The sequence below is a fragment of the Nipponia nippon genome, unplaced genomic scaffold (genome assembly GCF_047370975.1).
Source record: "Nipponia nippon isolate SJK-2023a ecotype South Korea unplaced genomic scaffold, ASM4737097v1 scaffold_8, whole genome shotgun sequence".
In the NCBI taxonomy this organism is placed as follows: domain Eukaryota; kingdom Metazoa; phylum Chordata; class Aves; order Pelecaniformes; family Threskiornithidae; genus Nipponia; species Nipponia nippon.
Genome location: NW_028262402.1, coordinates 1965562 through 1986255, shown reverse-complemented (window position 1 = coordinate 1986255; position 20694 = coordinate 1965562). Strand labels below are relative to the sequence as shown.

Below are 20694 nucleotides of genomic sequence, written 5' to 3'. Positions count from 1 at the left end.
TAATTCATAAATATACTAAAGTTATTTTTGCACTAATTTTGAGGATTCATGATTTAGAGGGTTTATGACAGGATTTATTACTACAAAGTTTTCATTACCTGTTACCAGAAAGAGGAATAGGTTCTTCTTGAAGTCCTGTGCACAGAAAATTAAGCCGTGATCTTTGTTGTCTGCATGGAGGAGTTAAAGGTACTTCCATTTTGTCTTTCAGGTATGGAACATATTTAGCTAGAAATTGCATAAAGCCCCACCCAAAACAAAAATAAGAAATCTAAATCACAAAGCTACTTGTGAATGAAACACACGTACTTAGGAATTTTACACTAGTGAAGTTTTGGATTAAAATACAAAATATTTTCATGGGACAATTCACTGTTTAAGCAATAAAAGCCAAATACTTCACATCTAATTTTCAGACAGTTTGGGGATAATAATGTGTAGGTCACATTCCTTTACTCATTCTGTACTGTAGTTCTCGGTACATACTCTTCCCATGTGAGATGATTTTTAGGATTAAATCATCAGCTACTACGGCTGAGGTTTTGATATTAAGTGTTCATCCTTGTTGGTCTTCTTAAATAGTTCACACATAAGTGAAGTTAATTAGATGGGACAGAGACTTCAGACAATATTGTGGTGGCTGTAACATTCAGATGAATGGACTCAGGAACTTCAGAAACAGACAGTCTGGATTTTAAAGACAAAATTACTCTTTCAAGCAGAATTAGTACTCATTATAATTTCTAGGGATGAGCACTGAAATGAATTACAACACCAATTTTTTAAAAGCACTATACAAACAAACCTGGCATGTTAAAAGTCCCCTGCAATTCAATTTTCACATCCTTTTTTTTGCCAATCATATTAGATGCAGACATTTTAATGGATTATTGCTTTTTATACAAATCTAATAAGGAATTTGCAACTTCATTGATTTTGGTGACATTCCATACCATTGCCCTGGTATTCATTTCTTTGACATTCTTCTAATAATATTTCTCATTAAGCTTGACCAGAAAGTAGAGGTCACAAAAAACACAGTTCCTCCATGTTCTGTGAAACCTAACAGCCAGAAAAATTGTAAGTAAATAAGTGCCACCATATGGAAAAACACTTGTAACAAATTCCCTATTCAATCCAACAGGCAGTAAGCAGCTGCAATCACCATACACACATTGTTTGGCCAACTGGCACACAGCAGGCTACGAATCAGTCACCTGCCCAGCTGCTTACAGCTGCTCCTTGTCCGACCTAACAAGCAGATTGTATGGCAGGAAGGATAAAGGACAGTGCTAGAAAGCCGGAGAATGTACAGTACACACTGGGGAAAAAAAAAAAAAAAGGTAAGAAATAAATGTGGTTACAAAAGAAAGACACAGATTCCTCATCAGTATAATTTCTTTCCCATTTACTTAGAGCAAAAAAAGCTCAACGAACTTCTGCTGTGAACTTCAGCTCACAAACTGTTTTTTGTGACGAGAAACAATTTTAGCACTTTTCTTTAAACAGGACAGGAGTTATCTCAGGACAGCAAAAATTCTTGACATATCTAAGAAGAACAATTATTTCTCTTTGAGCAATACTATTCCTATTCACTCTTGTCTAGTTATTTTTGCCTTTGAGACTGGAACATTTTGACCAGCTACCTTGGTTAAACTCTGGCTACACTCAGGGTGCCATTCCTCTTCTCAGAGCATTAATGACTGAGTGAACTCTCTTGTTCCTCAACCCCTTTATCAATAAGCAATCCCCATGGCTAGCAGGAGAGAAAGGCAAACAATGAAATGTTTACAGAAAATGCCATTATTTTATGACTGTTTTTTCTCTGCGTTCGAGCGAACATATTTCACTTCTGTAACTCATAAATAGCAAAATTACTTAGAAGGAGAAGATGGCAGTGTGTCTCTGCTGAAATTTGACACCCCATACAGGCACTTATCAAACAGTATCTTAGCAGTGCATGCACAGGTTTGCAGGTCTCTATCCTACAGATCTGAGTACATCCTGAAAAAAAAAAAAGACATGGAAGCTGACTGTGCCCCAATGATTGAATCTTGCCTGATTCAATGGCAGAGCTAAGCCAGCAAACTTGCAATAAAGATTAATGCCATCACTTTCTTTTCAAAACAATTCAAGATGGTTTGACTACTTATCAGCTCTGGAAGAATGGACAATATCCTAGATAAGATCATAGTCAACTTGTTATCACTGTATACAAAAGGAGGGTCCCAAACTACTCAGATCTACAGCACTTAAGTGCCTCCTGCTTATCATAAGCTTTAGAAGTAAAGAGCAGACAGACAGCTCACCAGGTTCAGATTACAGTTAATAATGCTAGGCAATAATCTCCAGATGGAAACTAAGTTTAACTTTGTCTTGGTGGGACAACATATGGTGGGTTTGCCTTGAGCTTTCATATCAGAAACTTTGAGCTGATATGATTGTTCCCACCAAAAGCCCACTACAATACAGTATCAGGAGCGTGATGCAATTAGCCTAAAGAGGACAACCATCAGACCAGTTTAAATCATATTGAAACAAGGCAAGAAGAAGGGTCTTGGTCTGGAGAAAATTCAAAATTTCTCAAGGATTTTAGTAACTCCTGGATGGAAAACTACCAAGTGAGCATGCACTGGAGGATAATACTGCTACTGTCCAATGCAATAATGGATAGACTTTTTCCAAGACAGGATACACATTAGGATGAGACGTACATGTTTATTCATGTATTGCCACTCTGCCCAGATCACATCCATTTGTAAATGTCACTGTATGTGCAGGCTTTTCTGCATGAAATTAAAGGTGAAAAATGTCACCAGCACAGCCATTTTTCTGCCTCTCTTAGCCAGCCAACATTAAGCTGTGAAAACAGTAGGGCTGGCAAGAATATCCATTATTTTGAGAGATTACACCTGGAACTTGAAGAAATCCAACTATGGTTGGATAATTAGTCTGAACAGTCATACACCAAACCTGTCTGGCATTGTTATGCATTGTAACCAGCATGCCTGAATGAGTTTTCAAGCTGTTAAAGGTGGGTACATACAAAAGATTTCCTGATGCCAGTGTAGGAGAAGCCAGGATTCAATGCACGCATTAGCAAGTATTCAACACTTCCAGTTTATTTCTGTGGAAAACTGCTCTGGTGACTATGTGACTTAATTTCTCAATCACAAAATGTTACTACACCATTTGCAAACCAAAATGTCTGCACAGGAGTTTTGAAGCTCTAGAAGTTATAAACTCAGTACTTCTCCCTGGATTGTCCTTCATCACCCTCTTTTGAAAGCATTTACATAAGACTTCAACAAACTTTAAACTGTGCTCTTTGACTCCACGATTTTAATCAATCTGCCTTAACTTTCCTCCGCCCTCTCTGGGTAGATAAGTTGTTACATAAAAAAAATCTAAAAAGCTAATCAAGTGCAAAAGATATAGACACCACTTGCAGCCAAAAGCAACATGAAGGAACCGCAAAGTTCGTTGTGTTTAGCTTTTAAAACTCTCGAAAGGAGTATGGCACTTCTATCTGCTTACGTTGCAGGTACAAAATAGTAGATTACACAAAGCAAATGTTCTTATCTTATATCTATATGGTGCATGTACTCCCAAGAACAGAATACGGGGACAATCATTTGAAGAATTTGTTTTAAATATCACCCCTTGGTTTATGTAGATCTTCCTACCTGACTCACAGAATTCCAACATACTTCTGTTATTACTGGAGCAAACCTCTTGCGGTATGGGACAGTACTTGGAAATTTCTATTTTGTATGTAATTTCTGCTTTGAGATCTGAAAACAGATTTTAAAAGGTGCCATAAATGAACCATTTATTCCTTTTTCCTGTCAGAGCAATTTTTTTGTTTTAATCTTTTTATTGAATCTCCATAATATATTCTTAAGAAAAATTACAGTTATGCTTAGTAACCCCAAATGCCACAGCTGATCAGACCAGTGCTCAGTCTCGTCTCTTAAAGGTGCCAGAAAAAAAAATACAGTATTGTGCAGTCACTGTCTGAACTATTCAAAGTTCTTATGACTACAGTGATGTGATTTCTGGAACAAGTAGGTAGCCTAAATGTAGTTTACCAGGAGTTTGTGCATGTAGATTCTCTTCGTACTAAAAAGGACTAAAACAGAACAAAAAAGAATAATAGGTTGACGTCTATGTACAAAATCCTCAAACTTCTACAGTGGAGGTTGGGTCATCAGGCTTGGAACATAGCATGTAGGTTGTGATGTACTAAATGTATCAGAGGAATGCACATGAATCTGCCTTAGTCAAAACTGCCTTAGACAAATATACACTGTTAAAAGTTTTGTTCCTGTCTTCAATAAGAGACTGGATTACTCCAAACTGCTGCCCTGTCAGAAACAGAATTCAGCACACACCCTCCACACTCAGAAGGGTGAATCTTGCTTCTTTGAGCTGCTTCCTGTCCACAAAAGGTTTGGTTTTCCTCACCTGTTTGCCAAAGCCAATGCAAACTAGTTTTTTTAATCAAAATTTTAATCAAAATTTTAATCAAAATTTTTAAACCCCAGGCACTGTCTTTGTGTCACTGACACAAAATACTGTCATAGATCCAATAGCCAATAACTGTCATTAAAGTTGTACTTATCTGTAGTAGAAAAGCATTTAATAACTTTTCTTAAATTCCTTTAAAGAAATTACTAGTGTCATTTAGAATATTCCTGTTATCCATGGCAATATTTAACCCTTTTTTTCCAGAAATCTGCTTTTGTTTTTGCAGTTACAATATAATACAAGCAATTTTTACAGTATGACTGCATATAATCCTCTTAAGGATGTCTCTGACAGTAAATTTAATTACCAATAAGAAAACATAACACTAAATTATTATATTCATGGTGGACAAGATATCATGAATCACGGTTCATGTTACATTTATTTCCAAGATTACAACACAACCATGGATTGAACCAAATAGCAAGTAGTTCACTTCCCCTTGGCTACTTGATGAGACATTTCTAATACTCAGAAATTTGGTATAGCACAGTTCGTAGTCTCATACAAAGACATTCTCATTTGATAGGCTGTGATGTAATTCATAAGTGAACCGAATATAAAGGAGCTAGACTGGGTTAAATGTGTGCAAATGAAAGGAAAATCAGGTCAAGCATTTAAGAAAACCAACCCTCACCTTCTTTGATCACCTCTTTGCACATGTCTTCATCAGCCATATTTTCTGGAGCTAAACTTAACAATTCTTTCAGTTCCAAGTATGATGGAATCTTAACAGAATCTGATCTGCCTTTGCTGGGTTTGCAGAATTCTAACTCAACAGGCAACATGAAATCCTGAAAAATATTAATCACAACAGAATGGTAACTAAATTTCCTTTGATGTTACTGTACAGTCTAAGCTTTTTCAAAATCTTGAAATAGCTTAATTGTAAACCAATCTAAGAGCTTTTAAGAAAGAAATCATATGACATTTATATAGAATACACAAAGCTTTGATCAATACAGAGAAAAAAAATAGTGTTACAGTATTTCAAATTGAGTCAGTGGAGTATGAAGAGTGGATCTTATAATTTACAGTTCCTAATCAAGTAAAATCTTCATTTATTTCATTGAAAGTTTGCTTATTTTTAGAATTTTGAAAACTGGAGCAAAAAATAGCAAAAAATAGCAAAAAAAGCTGGCTCCCCAAATCCCAGAACATGTCTTGGAACTTTCCCTTTCCCGTGCACATGTCACGGCTTCCTGTTCTGGTTCATTTTTGTTCTTAGTGTAACAGTACCTACATAAAACTGCCAACACATCCGGTCCCAGGAGAAACAGCTAATCAGACTGGAAATTCCCAACAATAGCATCCAAGAATTAAAAAAACCACAAATAATACCAGTATTTTCTAATCTTGGAAATACGAAGGCTACAAATATTTGGCAAGCATGAAAAGAATTCAGTAAAATGTCTTGCAGATGAACAAACACTTATGCATAACATAAAGCAATCACTAATATAATAATCAGTAAGAAACAACATGATGATACCTCTTCATCTGGTACAGATATGGTACAGAAGTTCTCTTTAATCCCCTGCAATTCTTTTTTACTCTCTTTCATCTCCATTTCATTTTGGAAAGTCAAACATTCCCTTTAAAAGATCATAAAATAAAGCAAGTTACTTCTTTATATTACTTCATATCTAAGACTGAAAGTCTTAGCAGTAGCTTTCATAGCCATATAAGTGGCAAAAATTATTTTTTTCTAAATCCATTTTGCTTTTCTAAGAAACCAATGCCAAGGGATGCTGTACCAATCTGTGTAATTAACTGAAATTATTTTTCAAGAAATAGTACATTATATGCAGAGTAGAACCACTTAATATTGGGACCTGCCTTAAAAAAGTTACAGAAAAGAACCAACATATTAAAATTGTTCATCATCTCAACATGTAAGTCCTGTCATGTAAAAATGTTTTCTGCAAAAGCTGCAGACCTAATTTTCTTCTAATATGATGCTTTTCTGCTATATACAAAATTTCCATGATCTATAACATTGACATTATTTACCTTTTGTCACTTTTCATTTCTATTTTCAGGAATCATTCAGCACCAAAGAAGGCAGAGTGTCCTCACTATGAATTAAAACGAAAACTAGAAGTATGTTCCCTGGTTTAACTGACAAACTTTTAAAATGCCAAGAAGTAAAACTCAGGAGTAAGGCTACCACTTGCCTCGTAAAGCAAGGATACAAGCAGAACAGGGATGAAGATTTTTCAAGTAGAAAGAAAACTTTTCATCAGGCTTGCCCCTCGTGGCCATTACAGGCACTAAATCTGTAATGACTTTTTAGGGGGATAGCTTCCTCATTGGTCCCTGACACTGCTGTTTTCCTGGAGGAATACTTCAGACTGAAGAGTATAAATTGTTCCACGCCTAGCCTTGGGATGCTCACTGAATTTTATCTTAAGTAAAAGTCTGTCTAATTGTACCTCTTTATCTAAATGCATCTCCCTGTGTGCTTCACTAGGAGATTTGGACTCCCACCTTGAGACCACTGGTGGCTTTGCTAGTAAACTGCAGATCAGCAGGTCAGAGCTATTTCTGTAAAGGTTCACACTAGCATTTTTTTCTCCTGTGACTGGTATTTCTGGAAGTCATTGCAGAATTCGCATCATGTTCTCTTCACTGGATATTTACAGTACTTACACGTGCACATAGTCTTACGTCGAAGACTCACTGAGAGATCAGTGCTCATGTTTGAAAAAAAAACAGGCAAACCACCCCACTTCTCCCTGTTCTGTTACTATATAGGTACAGTTAAATCAGTTAAAATCTGCTTTGCCTTGCTTGTGAATCATGCAACCCTATCAAGTGCAAAGGAAGCCATACAAGTCATCCAGACATGGAGTAAACCAGTGCAAAATTTAGCCAGACTTCATGAGTGTATGTATATAGATGAATATATTGACAAAATACTAGGCACATTGTGAATATAACTTATACCTTTTTTAATGTACCAGTTTGTTCAAATTCCTGACATAAGACATCATTCAATTAAATTCAATCAACGTAGCAATATGAAAGGGAGCAAAAACATAAGAATAATTAACATTTGAACTTGAAGAAATACAGTTCAGCAGGGTAAGAGCATGGATTTACTGAAAGCATGACTGAGAGGAGAGAAAGAAGGAACATGGATGCATGTGTAAAATCCTGGCCCAACTAAATTTAGTGGCATTTTACTGATAGGGAATCAGTTAGTCTGAGGGAGGACCAGGCCCCTTAAAGACTGACATTTTTTCAGTATTCCAAAACTAAAATCCTCAGCACATTTCACAGAAAATGTAAAAATGACATGATTTCATGTATCCAGTTTTCTTAAACAATGCATCTAAACTTCATCCTACTCATTTTTCCATAAGTAAGAAGAAAATCTGAAGTCTTAACCTGTTGCAAATATAAATTAGTTAAAAAGTTAACATACAACAGAAGATGTTAAAATGGCATTGCGCACAGATTATTTATGTTTAATATTATACACCAATTTGTAGATACCTGAAAATGTTCTCTTCTGTTAAATTCTGTCCTTCAGAATCTAAAAGGGGGTCTTTCACTAAAAAAAAATGTAGTCTGCTCAGAAATACAGATGAAGTAGGCAGTTTTTCACGAAAATTTTCAAGATTATCAATAAAAACAAATTCCTCTTCCATACATAAATCTGAAAAAAAACCACAAAAAATACATTAATAAACAATATAAACATAATTAGAACTACCAAAATAAAGAGAATTGTTGAGCAACTGTTGGAATGCTATAAATGTCAGCAGAACAATAACCACTTTTTACTTTAAATATTTTAGGAATTTTAAGCTTTAAATGCAACAAAGCCTAGACTGCCAATGGCTCACGTGACAAGCTCTTGTTTTCTTTTGCCTTATATAACACCTGTTAAAAAGAAAAGGTACTTTCTTTTCATTCCCTTGTTTGCATTGTAAAGTATGATGAAGGAACTTTTGAGGTAAGTTTTGGCTGAGAAACTTATTTCAGTGCTATTTTTAATGTAGAAATGAGGCAGTCTCTCCATACACATCTAAATGCAGGTTCTCTAAGTCTGAACAACAAAAAATTTATTTCCAAAATGAGTAGACAAAAAATATAGATTACAAATTATTATGATTTCAAGAAAGATGATATTATGGACCTTAATTTCTATTGAATTTAGACTACTACTCTCCATGAGACAGAACTGATGCAGTAATCACAACTCTATTTGATGCAATCCTTTATATTTGCAATGTAATATACACATATATGTACACGCATACATTACACATATATAATAAATATAGAAGGTAAAAGGGAATTTTTTGTTCTTCTTCCTTATTTTTTACCAACATGGAAGCCTCCCACATCCCCCTTTCACTCCCTGGATGACTCACTATCTGTAATAACCCTCCTTTCCTTCCTAGTGGCTGGGAACAACAGATACTGATTACGTTCCCCCCAAACTGTTTTACACTGCTAACGCAAACAGATCCCCTTGAAGAAATGGTCATGGAACAGATCATCTTGAGTGCCATTAAGCAGCACATGCGGGACAACCAGCGGATCAGGCTCAGCCAGCATGGGTTTATGAAGGGAGATCCTGTTTCACTAACCTGGTCTCCTTCTATGACAAGGTGACCCACTTAGTGGATGAGGGGAAGGCTGTGGATGTTGTCTCCTTGGACTTTAGTAAGGCCTTTGACATTGTCTCCCACAGCTTTCTCCTGGAGAAGCTGGCTGCTCACGGCTTGGATGGGTGCACTCTGCGCTGGGTTAAAAACTGGCTGGACGGCCGAGCCCAGAGAGTGGTGGTGAATGGAGTCAAATCCAGATGGCGGCCAGTCACGAGTGCTGTTCCCCAGGGCTCAGTATTGGGACTGGTCCTGTTCAACACCTTCATTGATGATCTGGATGAGGGGATCGAGTGCACCCTCAGTAAGTTTGCAGATGACACCAAGTTGGGTGGAAGTGTCGATCTGCTGGAGGGTAGGAAGGCCCTACAGAGGGACCTGGACAGGCTGGATCAATGGGCCGTGGCCAGCTGTATGAGATTCAACAAGGCTCAGTGCTGGGTCCTGCGCTTGGGTCACAACAACCCCAGGCAATGCTATAGGCTTGGGGAGGAGTGGCTGGAGAGCTGTCTGGCAGAAAAGGACCTGGGGGTGTTGGTTGACAGCGGGCTGAACATGAGCCAGCAGTGTGCCCAGGTGGCCAAGAAGGCCAATGGCATCCTGGCTTGTATCAGAAATAGTGTGGCCAGCAGGACGAGGGAAGTGATGGTCCCCCTGTACTTGGCACTGGTGAGGCTGCACCTGGAATCCTGTGTTGAGTTTTGGGCCCCTCACTACAAGAAGGACATTGAGGTGCTGGAGCGTGTCCAGAGAAGGTCAACGAAGCTGGTAAAGGGTCTAGAGCACAAGTCTTATGAGGAGCAGCTGAGGGAGCTGGGGTTGTTTAGTCTGGAGAAGAGGAGGCTGAGGGGAGACCTTATTGCTCTCTACAACTACCTGAAAGGAGGCTGTAGCCAGGTGGGGGTCGGCCTCTTCTCCCTAGCAACCAGTGATAGGACAAGAGGAAATGACCTCAAGCTGCGCCAGTGGAAGTTTAGGTTGGATATTAGGAAAAACTTCTTCACCAAAAGGGTAGTCAGGCACTGGAACAGGCTGCCCAGGGAAGTGGTTGGGTCTCCATCCCTGGTGGTATTTAAAAGAAGGGCAGACGTAGTGCTGGAGGACATGGTTTAGTGATGGACTTGGCAGTGATAGGTTAACAGTTGGACTCGATGATCTTAAGGGTCTTTTCCAACCTTAATGATTCTATGATTCTATGATTCTACAATATAATTCTAAATCTATCAATTAAAAAAATAAATGCCTCATTATAAAATGCCTCTGTTTAATGAGACAAACAGTTTAGGAGAGGCTACTAAAGCTTCTGGTAGCTTAAAATAACCCCAGTAAAAAAACTGACATCTCTTCTGATGCAATTTACAAAATCCCTGATTTATTCTTCTTCCTTTTCTTCAGGCAACCACGAAATCAAAGCAGGAAGCACCTCAATATTCAGGCAAATAGTGGTTGCAAAATTAGGTGCTAAAATAAATCAGAAAATAAAGGCTGCTTCAGTGACATAAACTTGATCATGCTGTCCTCAAAACAATCTCTCATTTAATTTTTGTTAATTCAAAGAAAGCAGGATAACTCCTAATATCCTAACACTAAATCAGGTCAAATAAGGCACACCTTTGCCCTTGATTTGCATTTATTATCCTAATTTAGCTATAGTTTTTATTATTTTTTATTATATTAATTTATATTGTATCTTTTTATTATGAGTGGCTCTACTACCTAAAGTGTACGAAAAAAGGAGGGTTTTTTCAGTTAATATCATTATTCTAATGTGATTCAAATATTTTAATTAGTACACTTCTTTGTTAATTTTGACATATTTTAACCTCTTACTCCCCACCTCAGGAAAGCATGCCTTCACAAGAATGCACTTACGCATTTACTGAAGTGCCCTCCTGAAGTGAACAGATGCAACCACATACCTAACTGCTTTCCTAATACATAATTTTACTGCTGGAGTAATAGGTAGAGTTTGAAATTCAAAAATGCCAGTGTGTGAAATCCATAGAAAACTGAACCGAGTTGCCACTTTGTGATTTTAGGGAGTGCAATTACACATTTTTTAATATGATTATTTTTCAGAATTGTAACTTGAATGCAGTATCATCACTTTCTTTGATTCAGTAATTTCTGATCATCAAAGCACTTAAGAAAAGAACTTTAATAGACTAAAGCATGTGCTCAAGTACTTTATCAATCAGGGAGCAAATATTCAGTTCATGTTTGAATGGGGATTTCGCTACCAGTGATATCATGTGCTAGTGTAAAGTTAGTGCTCTTCAGCTTAATGGTGCAAAGATGGTTGTCATTCCACTGTGACCTCTCTCATAACAAACAACATATGCAAAACAGAAGGGCTATTAACGGTATGCTAATTATTGAAAACTTGTTTGCAATCTAATATAAATCTCGTATAATTGGGAAGATTAGAACTCTACAGTTACTGACTGAACCAAATTAAGTTTTTAGCTTTCCAATCAATGTGCTTCATATTTCATAGGTTTTAACTTTCTTACCATTTTCCACTGCTATAGTCCAGTAATAATTTACTAGCTACTTTTTAAATGTGTGCATAATCTATTACACTAAACTTCACAACCTTATTGGAAACTTTTTTTGCTTTAACGAGAACCTTTAAACGCTACAGCTCTTAGTAAGTATTATATGCATTATTTCTTACATTACACTTTTAAAAAGTGAAATGACTGAAGAAACTGGGTTTTGTTCTCTGAAAGGAAGAACGGGGTTACATTAACAGAAATAACCATGAAACATTTTAATATGCACAAGCTGGTAGAAAAAAAAAATCTTGCAGTGATAAAACAAGCTATTTAGAATTCAAATATAATCTTCCTCTATTGGGAAAACAGATTCTAAAAGATCATTTCAAATCCTAGATCATGTTCTTTCTTATTTTTTTCAATACAGCTTAGATAATTATGTCATATCACCCATAGTACTCCACTTCTAATAATTTTTATTTATTAGTAAATTTCCATGTTTTTGCACTCTCTGTATGTATCTTCATGCCTTTAGTGAAACCTAGTTAGCTTTGTGCTGCTAGCAGGTTAGCTGGCATTAATTAGCAGGTTCTCAATGACACAAAATAGCTTGCAAATCTTTCAGAATGGCAGCTTTTAAAAATGTCAGAATTAATACTTCCCTCAAAAGTCAACAGACTTTTGCTAACATTTCATTCTTTAGCGCAAACAGAAGGTTAGAAAAAGTAGTAACACATCAGTTACATTGAAAGATAATTATTGATCTGCTAATTCAATAAAACAGTCACAGAATAGTGAATAATTTAATGTTTTCCCATAAAAAAAACCAGTCTCTTTAGCTTGCCTATTTATGTTTGTTTAAGCACAATAATAACCTGTAACTTCAAAAAATATAAAATATTTTATGAAATTTATACTTTTTTTCTTCTTTCAGAGACTTCCATCCATGGAAATTTAGCTCTCTTGATTGTTCCTAAGAAAGTAATAGCTGAGACACAGGAAAGCACCATCTGAGTTATTTTTATTCTCTTTGTAAGCACACAATATAGAGAGCTTTATTATTGAAACGTTCTGCCATATGCTACCTAACTGAAAAAAAAATCAGGTAATTACTTAATCAGATGAATTAAGATTACTGTCTTTCAATTATTAACTGTAATACACTTGCATTGTTGATACTATGTTCCCAGTAAATGTTATCGTGTACAACGTCGTATCAAGAACCACCTGCCTCCTCTGTGTGAATGAGGGGAAAAAACTCTTCGTAAATGATTACATTACTTTCCTTTTCTAAAATAATATAATTGACAAATATACAAAAAACCTGTATTGAAAAAATAAACCTGATAGCTCAGAATAATAAATCATAATATAGTTGAATCAAACACTTACTCAACATTTTGCTTTCTGTGATCAGAATTCATTATATCTATTAGGGCACTACTAAGTATAAAATTTCAGAAAACACATAGGAACACTATCCAATTTGAACTATATCATCTCCATCCCAGCAACAAAGCAGAAACTGCTTTCTTCTTTCCCTCCTTGACATGGTAAAAGAACATGCCACAGGGATCTAATTTTATTGAGGAACAAAGAATTATCAGCATTTTGATCAATGCCTGGTAAGATCTACTTATTCTGATACTTTTTGTCACCTTCTGCCATATGTTTGATCAGCCTGAAACTTCTTTTGGCTTGCATCTATCTTGAACTGTTAAGACAAGCCCTGCTTCTCCAGGGAATAAATCTCTCTTAAATGGTTATAACTTCTGCAATTGCAAAGGCTGTGATCACCCAAATGATCTCTTCAATGTCTACGGACCCTGCACAAAAAATTATGGAAGTTAACAAGCTAACTCCACAAAGAGTTAGAACACGCTGCATTAAACAATTTACCTTGCCATTGTTCTTTAAATTCAGTGGCATAGTCAGTCTTCAAATATTTGTCTTGGGTGGATTCTTCCTTAAAAACATTCTTCATAAGTAAAAAAGGTCCGTCGATGTCAGTCTGAGAACAGGGATTTGAACTTGGAATAACTTCTATTAATTCATTACTAATATGGAATTCTACAGAAGAGATAGGTTTCCTAAAAAGCAGGAAAAAAAAAGAAAATCTGATACTTAAGCTGCTGTAAAAGCACTATCATAACTTCTCTGACTCTTCAGTGAATCAACAACACTCAAAAAGATACTCTAAGAAGTTCATTAATCACCATGTTCACTGAAGAAGATTGGAAATTACAGACTTGTTATCACTGTTCACTAGATCCACAGTCAAATTACATGTTTAATTCTTCCCCAAGAGAAAGCTTATGTCAAAATATCACCTCTCCTAATCTAGTCACCTAAATTTTTAGGCATACAGAAAAGCATAAAAAATGTACACAAAGCCCCTATTTAGTAGTAAAAACTTGTGCCTAGTGTTAAAACAGAGCAGCCACCTTCTGAGCAGAGTCTTAGAACAGAATGTTTTGAATCTTATGATAAGCAATCCAAAGATACTGAACTCAGTTATAACCATATTATGTATCAGCATATCTGGGACATCCTTTGATAATTATTATGCCAAACCATAAATCTAACATCTTTCAACTAGACAGTTACACTTTTTTTTATACAACTCCAGGACTACAGTTTTCCTGTGAGCCATACACAGCAGTGAACACAGTACTCCAGAGAAAATGCCTACCATTGGTTTAAATGACAACAGCAGAACGTTTTAGTGCCTGTTTCTAACCAGTTTTGAAAAGATTATAATATCTTGCTTATTTCGTGTCATCTGTTGTTTTGACTACTAGAAAGAAATCAGTGTTATCTATAAATTTAGTTGTCGTGATATTCACTCCCTGTTCTTACTAACAGTAAATCTACTGAAAAAACATTTACTGTAGGTCAAGTTTTAAATATCCAAAATAAACCACCTACCATATTTACTGTTCATTCCTATCTCTTTTGTGTACATCTTGCTTTGCAAATGCATGGCAGTATATTACGTTCCCCACCAGGAATACTTATGATTTGTGATGAATTATGTGTATTAATATTGCTTGGTCCTCCTCACAGGGAAACCACTAAAATATCTGAGTTACTTAGATTCTCTTTACTTACCTTAAACAGAATGCAAAGCACTTGAAGAACCTGAAGCACAAACACATCTCTTCCTCCTAAGTTTAACTCCTGGCTCCTTATTTCCTAGTCTCACTCCAATTAGTTTTTCACTGATACACAGACTAAGCCCACTTCATTTTAAAATACATTAAGTGAAATAATCTCAAATCTTCTGTAACTGGAGTCTAATACACACACTGACTTCCTCAGATTTATCTAGGTGTTATGACTAACTTAAGTGCTACAACAACAGGTAAAAGTAAATGCTGTTTGGTCTAATAAACTTCTTCATTCTTGGCATTTAATATCCCTTGAGAAGGCATCTAACTGACTCTTGAATTCCTCACTGTTGATATCTAAACCACACTGTATCTTTATAACAACTTCTTCGGGAATTTGTTTTTCTGGTACTGTTATTAGTCTAGACAATATCTTGGGTGATATCTTTGCATGGGTTTTGCAGCATCCTCATAATGTTTATCACTCTCTGAAGGTGCAAAGATGATTATATTGCTACAATAGTCTCATTTTTTTCTGAAGATGCAGAATGTAATTTCAATTGTTGTTCAGTGCAGCTTTTGGCATTAATCTAAACCTATCACTCAAGCTCATTATAAGGCAGGATAATTTCAGATGCAATTAATTTTTTAATTACCTTTTTGTCGTAAAATCTCAAAGTCTATCTAGTTTTCTTTGAAAATACAGTGATGTACTGGTTACATTGATATATGCCAGACTGAATTAAAACCTGAAAATATAATCAAATGCTTCCAGTTCACAGGATCACAGAATCACAAAATGGTTGAGGTTGGGAGGGACCTCTGGAGGTTATCTAGCCCAACCCCAGTTAAGCTATTCAAGTGCAAGCCTCCAAAACAAGATTTCCAGGTTGGTTTTGGCAACCTGAACAATTAAGTACATTTTTTTACTTTGATGTTGCTATTTCTGTAGCACAACAAAATTTCTGCATCTGTGCAAAACTGTTCTTTTCTTTAATATTATTTACTTTTTTTAATTTTCCATTTTTTTATGTTCAGCAGTTAAAAATAGCCAACTTTCACATAATATACACTCTTTACAACTCAAATGTCAGGGGAGAGTTAGGGCTTCAGGTCCAAACTTTTAAAAGTATTCAGATATTTCTTCACTTAGTACTGCAAGCCTGAGGACAAGATGCAAAGGAGGGCCTATACAGCTAAAAGTTAGCCTCTTCAACATGTTAGTTGTCTGAACTGTAGAGAGACATGAAATGAGGAGAATGGCTGTCAGCCTATAGAGTGCATTTCACATCAACCCAAGAGAGGAATGCAAGCATCACAAGGAAACGCACTCAATTCTCCTACAAAGCCTTATAAAATATTTATCTCACTGTTGTGTTCAGAAGGTAAAGACTTGGCTTTGGATCCAAAGGACCAAAGCTGAGAACATTTTCCAGTTATTTGTTGCTTTTCTTTTCTTTTTTTGAAAAAGAAAAGGAGAAGTTGTATTAAAAATCCTTATCAAAATAATGTTGAAAGTTACAAAGGAAGTCACTGAAACGTTAGAAAACTTTTAACTGGAGTTTGACCCTGTTTAAAAACTGACGCTATGTTATGCCTTAGTAGGCACTGTGTTTGGTAAAGGTGTGATCATAAACAACTTTTTTTCCAAATCTTGTGGTTGACTGAGTAATTGAAATTGTTCAATGCTCTTATCTTCTCTATTGAGCATATGGCTGTAGGCTATTTAACAAAACCTAAGCTGAATACAAATACACTATCTTGGAGATTTCTAATAGCACTGTGAGAAAAACAGAAAATGAACTCATTAATATTCACAAGATTCCCATAAAAAATGGTAATATTATAATCTACATTCTCTAGAACAAAACCAAGATACTCATGCTGGCTGCCTATCTAAGACATCAAACTCCTAGTCTTTCAAAGTATTTGGCATTTTTCTGTGTTAAAGCACTAGTACCCTCCAATCAACTTCAGTTACGAGCACTGATCTTCTTTAGGTCTGCCAGAAAATAAAAGCAGCACATTCACCGGATAACTGCAGAGTTTTTGGTTCAAATGACTTGCCCAAAATCACACAGGACTTTTGACAAAGCCAAAACTGGAATCAGTCCCCAGGCAGCATTCAACTTCCTTAACTAAGCTCCAGGAATTACATAATACTAGGAAAACACAGCCTCTCCAGAGTCCATTACGATTATTAACTAATGATCAAAGAATTACACAGAACACCAAGAGCATTAACTGTCCTTTTAAATTAAGGGTAAAAGTTGTTTTTTTTTTTTTCCCCAGAAAAACTCCCATTATGTGCTTTTTATTCTGGGGTTTTTTTTCTCCTGCAGTAACTGTGTTTTTGAAGACCTATGCACTTCCTTTTCATTCAGTACCACTTCTACAGGAAAAGCACTCCTCCATTGCTACAACAGAGGCGGAATTTCACAGAGAGCCACATCATTCTCTGCACAGCCTTGATCCACTCTATGAGCAAGATCGTTTCTGTCCCATGAATGAGCAGAGGGTTATGCCGAAAAAATAGTATGTAGCAATGCAATTACAGACTGTATCATAGTGAAATCACAGAAGAGTGCCACTGCGAGGTGCTGGCAAGCCTGGTGCTGGCATTTTCTGTACATGATAACTTAATTCTCCAACCACAAGTTTTCTTCACAACCATTTTTTTATGCAGATTTGAAGATAACATAGATTTTAGACTGGCCTGTAAAAGCACAAATGTAATTTCTTTCTTTCTTTCACACTGATGATTGAGAGCAGAAATACACACAATTTACTGGTTTCACAGAACCATAATTTTCTTTCATGTCTTATGTATCCTGTAAAGTCTGTGTTGCAAACCTGTTTTTAAAACAAACTCTATTTCAGAGTTCATTTGATATATTTTGACTTTATATATATAATTTTAAAATAAATATATCTATCTTCAATTGCTATAATGCAAGTGAGTTTTTATAGCTGCCTTTCACACATTTTCAAAGATTTATAGATACTCTTCTTCGAATAGCTTCATCTACAGTTACAAGAGATAACCATCATAGAGAGGGAGGGGGGAAAATGTCCTCATGGTTTATTTTCATGTTCATGCACAGATTTCAGAGACTTTCTCCAATGTCATAAATAGATTACACAACCGTTACAAAAATGAGATAAAGAAGCAGAGAACTCCATAAAAACACAATACTACTTTTAGTGAAAAAGGCATCTTTAAGCTATCTGCTACAGTGTACAGGTCCAGCGCTCTGTACAGTTGCTATGGTCAGAAAACATTTCCATATTCTGTTATCATCATTAGCTTATGATTCACAAAATACCTGAATGATACCAAAGGAATCATTTATGTTTTTAACTTAAGGTTACTGACTTTTCCAGGAAATCCTCCACAGATAAACTTTTCTTCCATTGATCCAATACTGAAATAGCGATCATGTTCTGTGTTGAAGTAACTGACAGAAAAAGAGAGAAACAGTATCACACAGAAAATATTAAAAGTAACTTTTATTTTTATGTATTGATCAAACCATCAATCATTGCATAGGCTAACCAAACTCTACACAGGATGTACAGAAGAAACAAAGCTTTTAGTTTCCATTAGAAAAAGTAAATGCAAATACACCAGAAAGATGCAAATACTTTTATATATATGTTTACCTCTATGCTTGGAAATCCTCAGTTTTTTCCGCATCTCAAAACCTCAGCATGATCTTTCAACCTCTCCCAACTAACCAGATTTAGTATTTTACTTATCTCTGATCATTGCTTTTCTTCCATAACCACATGTCCAGACAGAAAGTTTTCCAGAGATCTCTACAAACTAATCAAATATCACCCTCATTTATGGTGCCATACACAAATAAATATCCATTACCCATTTGTTTCTACTTAGGCAATGAACACGTTCTACCTTAAAGAGCTATATGAACTGACATACTGCTACTCCCGGAAATATTTTATTTTTTTTACCAGACTTATCATATTATGTACAAACACAAGCTTTTCCTTTAATGCACAGTAAATCTAAACTAAAACTTAAGGACTAGATAACCTACTTCTAGTCCATGGCTTCCTATACTTATCATCAGCAAAGAGTCCAGTGAGATGATACTTTTCATCTTGATGTAAACAGGGAGGAAAGCAAAGTGACAATCTCCGGATGGAAAACTTCTGCCTTGCCATGCTCTGCACAAAAAAGGCATGTGATAAAATTATGAGAGAGGCAATTCCATTCTTTTTCTTTTTGTGCACTACCTCTTCAAACAGTCCCACTGTTTTCAAGTGTTTTCTACTAGAACATGATATTTTATATTTAAACTTTATTTTTTTTGTAAAACCGAGTCCAAACTAAGAGAAGATACTAACATTTACCTGACCTGATAGTTAACTTTTAATCTACACTTCTGCACATGCAAAACTGCACATATGCCTATCTACACTTTCCTAAACTTTGCGTGTGCAGTTGCAAGTGCTTATCTTAACACTTGCATTGGTCTCCTGAACGGACACATGTGTATAAGCTGACCAGAAACAATTTAAAATCATTCCTACTATTGTTGTTTTAAGTGCTCATAATATTCTAAAGCCTCTCAGCTTTCATGTGCCATTAAGAACTAACAAAAGCCCTTTACAAATCCTTTTATCTTCAATGAAAACAACAGGAGAGCATGGTAGTAATCAACTGAATTCTAGAATTAAATAGTCAATGTGGCAACTTCAGTAACTCTTCACTGAAGACCACCTTCAATAAACAACAGCTCTGTTGCTTCAGGTCCTAGAAATGTCCACCCATTTCAGCATATGCTGTCAAGCCAGTTACAGCCTGTACCATTTAGACATTTCAGCTGACAAACTAGAAATAGTTCGCTGACTTGGATTGCTACCAGAACAACAGTGCTGTTGGTGCACTTGTCAAACCCTCCTGTATAGCAGAGAGAAAATGGGGAGGGGGAAAAAAAAAAAAAAAAGACATGGGAAGCAATGTGAATGAACACCGTCACTTCTGTGAAAGGTCACCATTACAGATCCTTTTTCCATTTCAGTTTAATCCTTTGTGGGATAGTTACAATGCTGTAAATGCCAGTTAATTTTAACAAAAAAGGCAAAAACTACTGCCATCATAGCACCATTTCTTTAGAAGGCTCTTGTAAAAAATTTATAAATACCATACTGATCCAATGCATTCCCTCTTGCATAAGTGAAAGCATGATGTTTCCACAGTGATCTTTTCCTTCACAAATTCTGAACAAAGAAGGCAGAAACAGACAACTACAGAATAACTGGACCTAGGTCTTCTACGTGTTACTGACCATTTATTAGTTTAAGTAATCTGTATTGAAGTTACTGCTAAAACAACTGCACTTATCATAAAATGAAGTACATAAAATAAAGTACTCTCTGGTAGAGATCACAGGAACAAAAAGAGCTGATGATAACCTTTCTCTTCAGTAAAACAAGCTGTAAGGATTGTGACATAGCAGCTCTCAAAGTACTCTTAGGTTACAGAAGAATGACCTGCTGGAGTTTAAGTAGAAACTACTGAACAAGTAAATACAAGCAATAATATGCCAGAGATCAGAAAGAAATTTTAAACACCAGTATGTACTTTTACTGAGGCTAACTTTAGCTTAATAGCTAAAATTGTTTTCAATCACTGATGTTTGTAAAGTGGAACAAATACGTCCTAGGGCTATCATTACAGATAATGGCCTTAAAACAGGAGAACTCTGCATTTTATAGAACTTTTTAAATTAAGTTGTTCTAAGTATACAGGTTAAGCTGAATTAGTTCACTTTACAAAGTCTGCTAATGCATAGCCTTTCTTGCCTTTCTCAAATATATAAAAGTGTTTTTCAAGGCCATTATTAATGGCTATGGCATTTAATCAGTGCATATTTACCCCTGTTTCTCAAGGAAATGTAAAGGTCT

The 20694-nt window shown here is 35.9% G+C and overlaps 1 protein-coding gene across 1 annotated transcript in view; it reads right to left on the bottom strand.

Annotated features, from left to right (window-relative positions):
• The window catches only part of SHOC1 (shortage in chiasmata 1), a 64285-nt gene that overhangs the window by 32979 nt on the left and 10612 nt on the right, over positions 1-20694 (bottom strand). Inside the window, exons 3-10 of the mRNA XM_087742234.1 lie at positions 18822-18951; positions 18137-18218; positions 13550-13740; positions 8032-8194; positions 6023-6125; positions 5168-5324; positions 3687-3794; positions 99-228 (exon numbers count right to left, since the gene is read on the bottom strand). Of these exons, the coding sequence (XP_087598360.1) occupies positions 99-228; positions 3687-3794; positions 5168-5324; positions 6023-6125; positions 8032-8194; positions 13550-13740; positions 18137-18218; positions 18822-18951 (1064 nt within the window). The remainder of the gene's footprint in view (positions 1-98; positions 229-3686; positions 3795-5167; positions 5325-6022; positions 6126-8031; positions 8195-13549; positions 13741-18136; positions 18219-18821; positions 18952-20694) is intronic.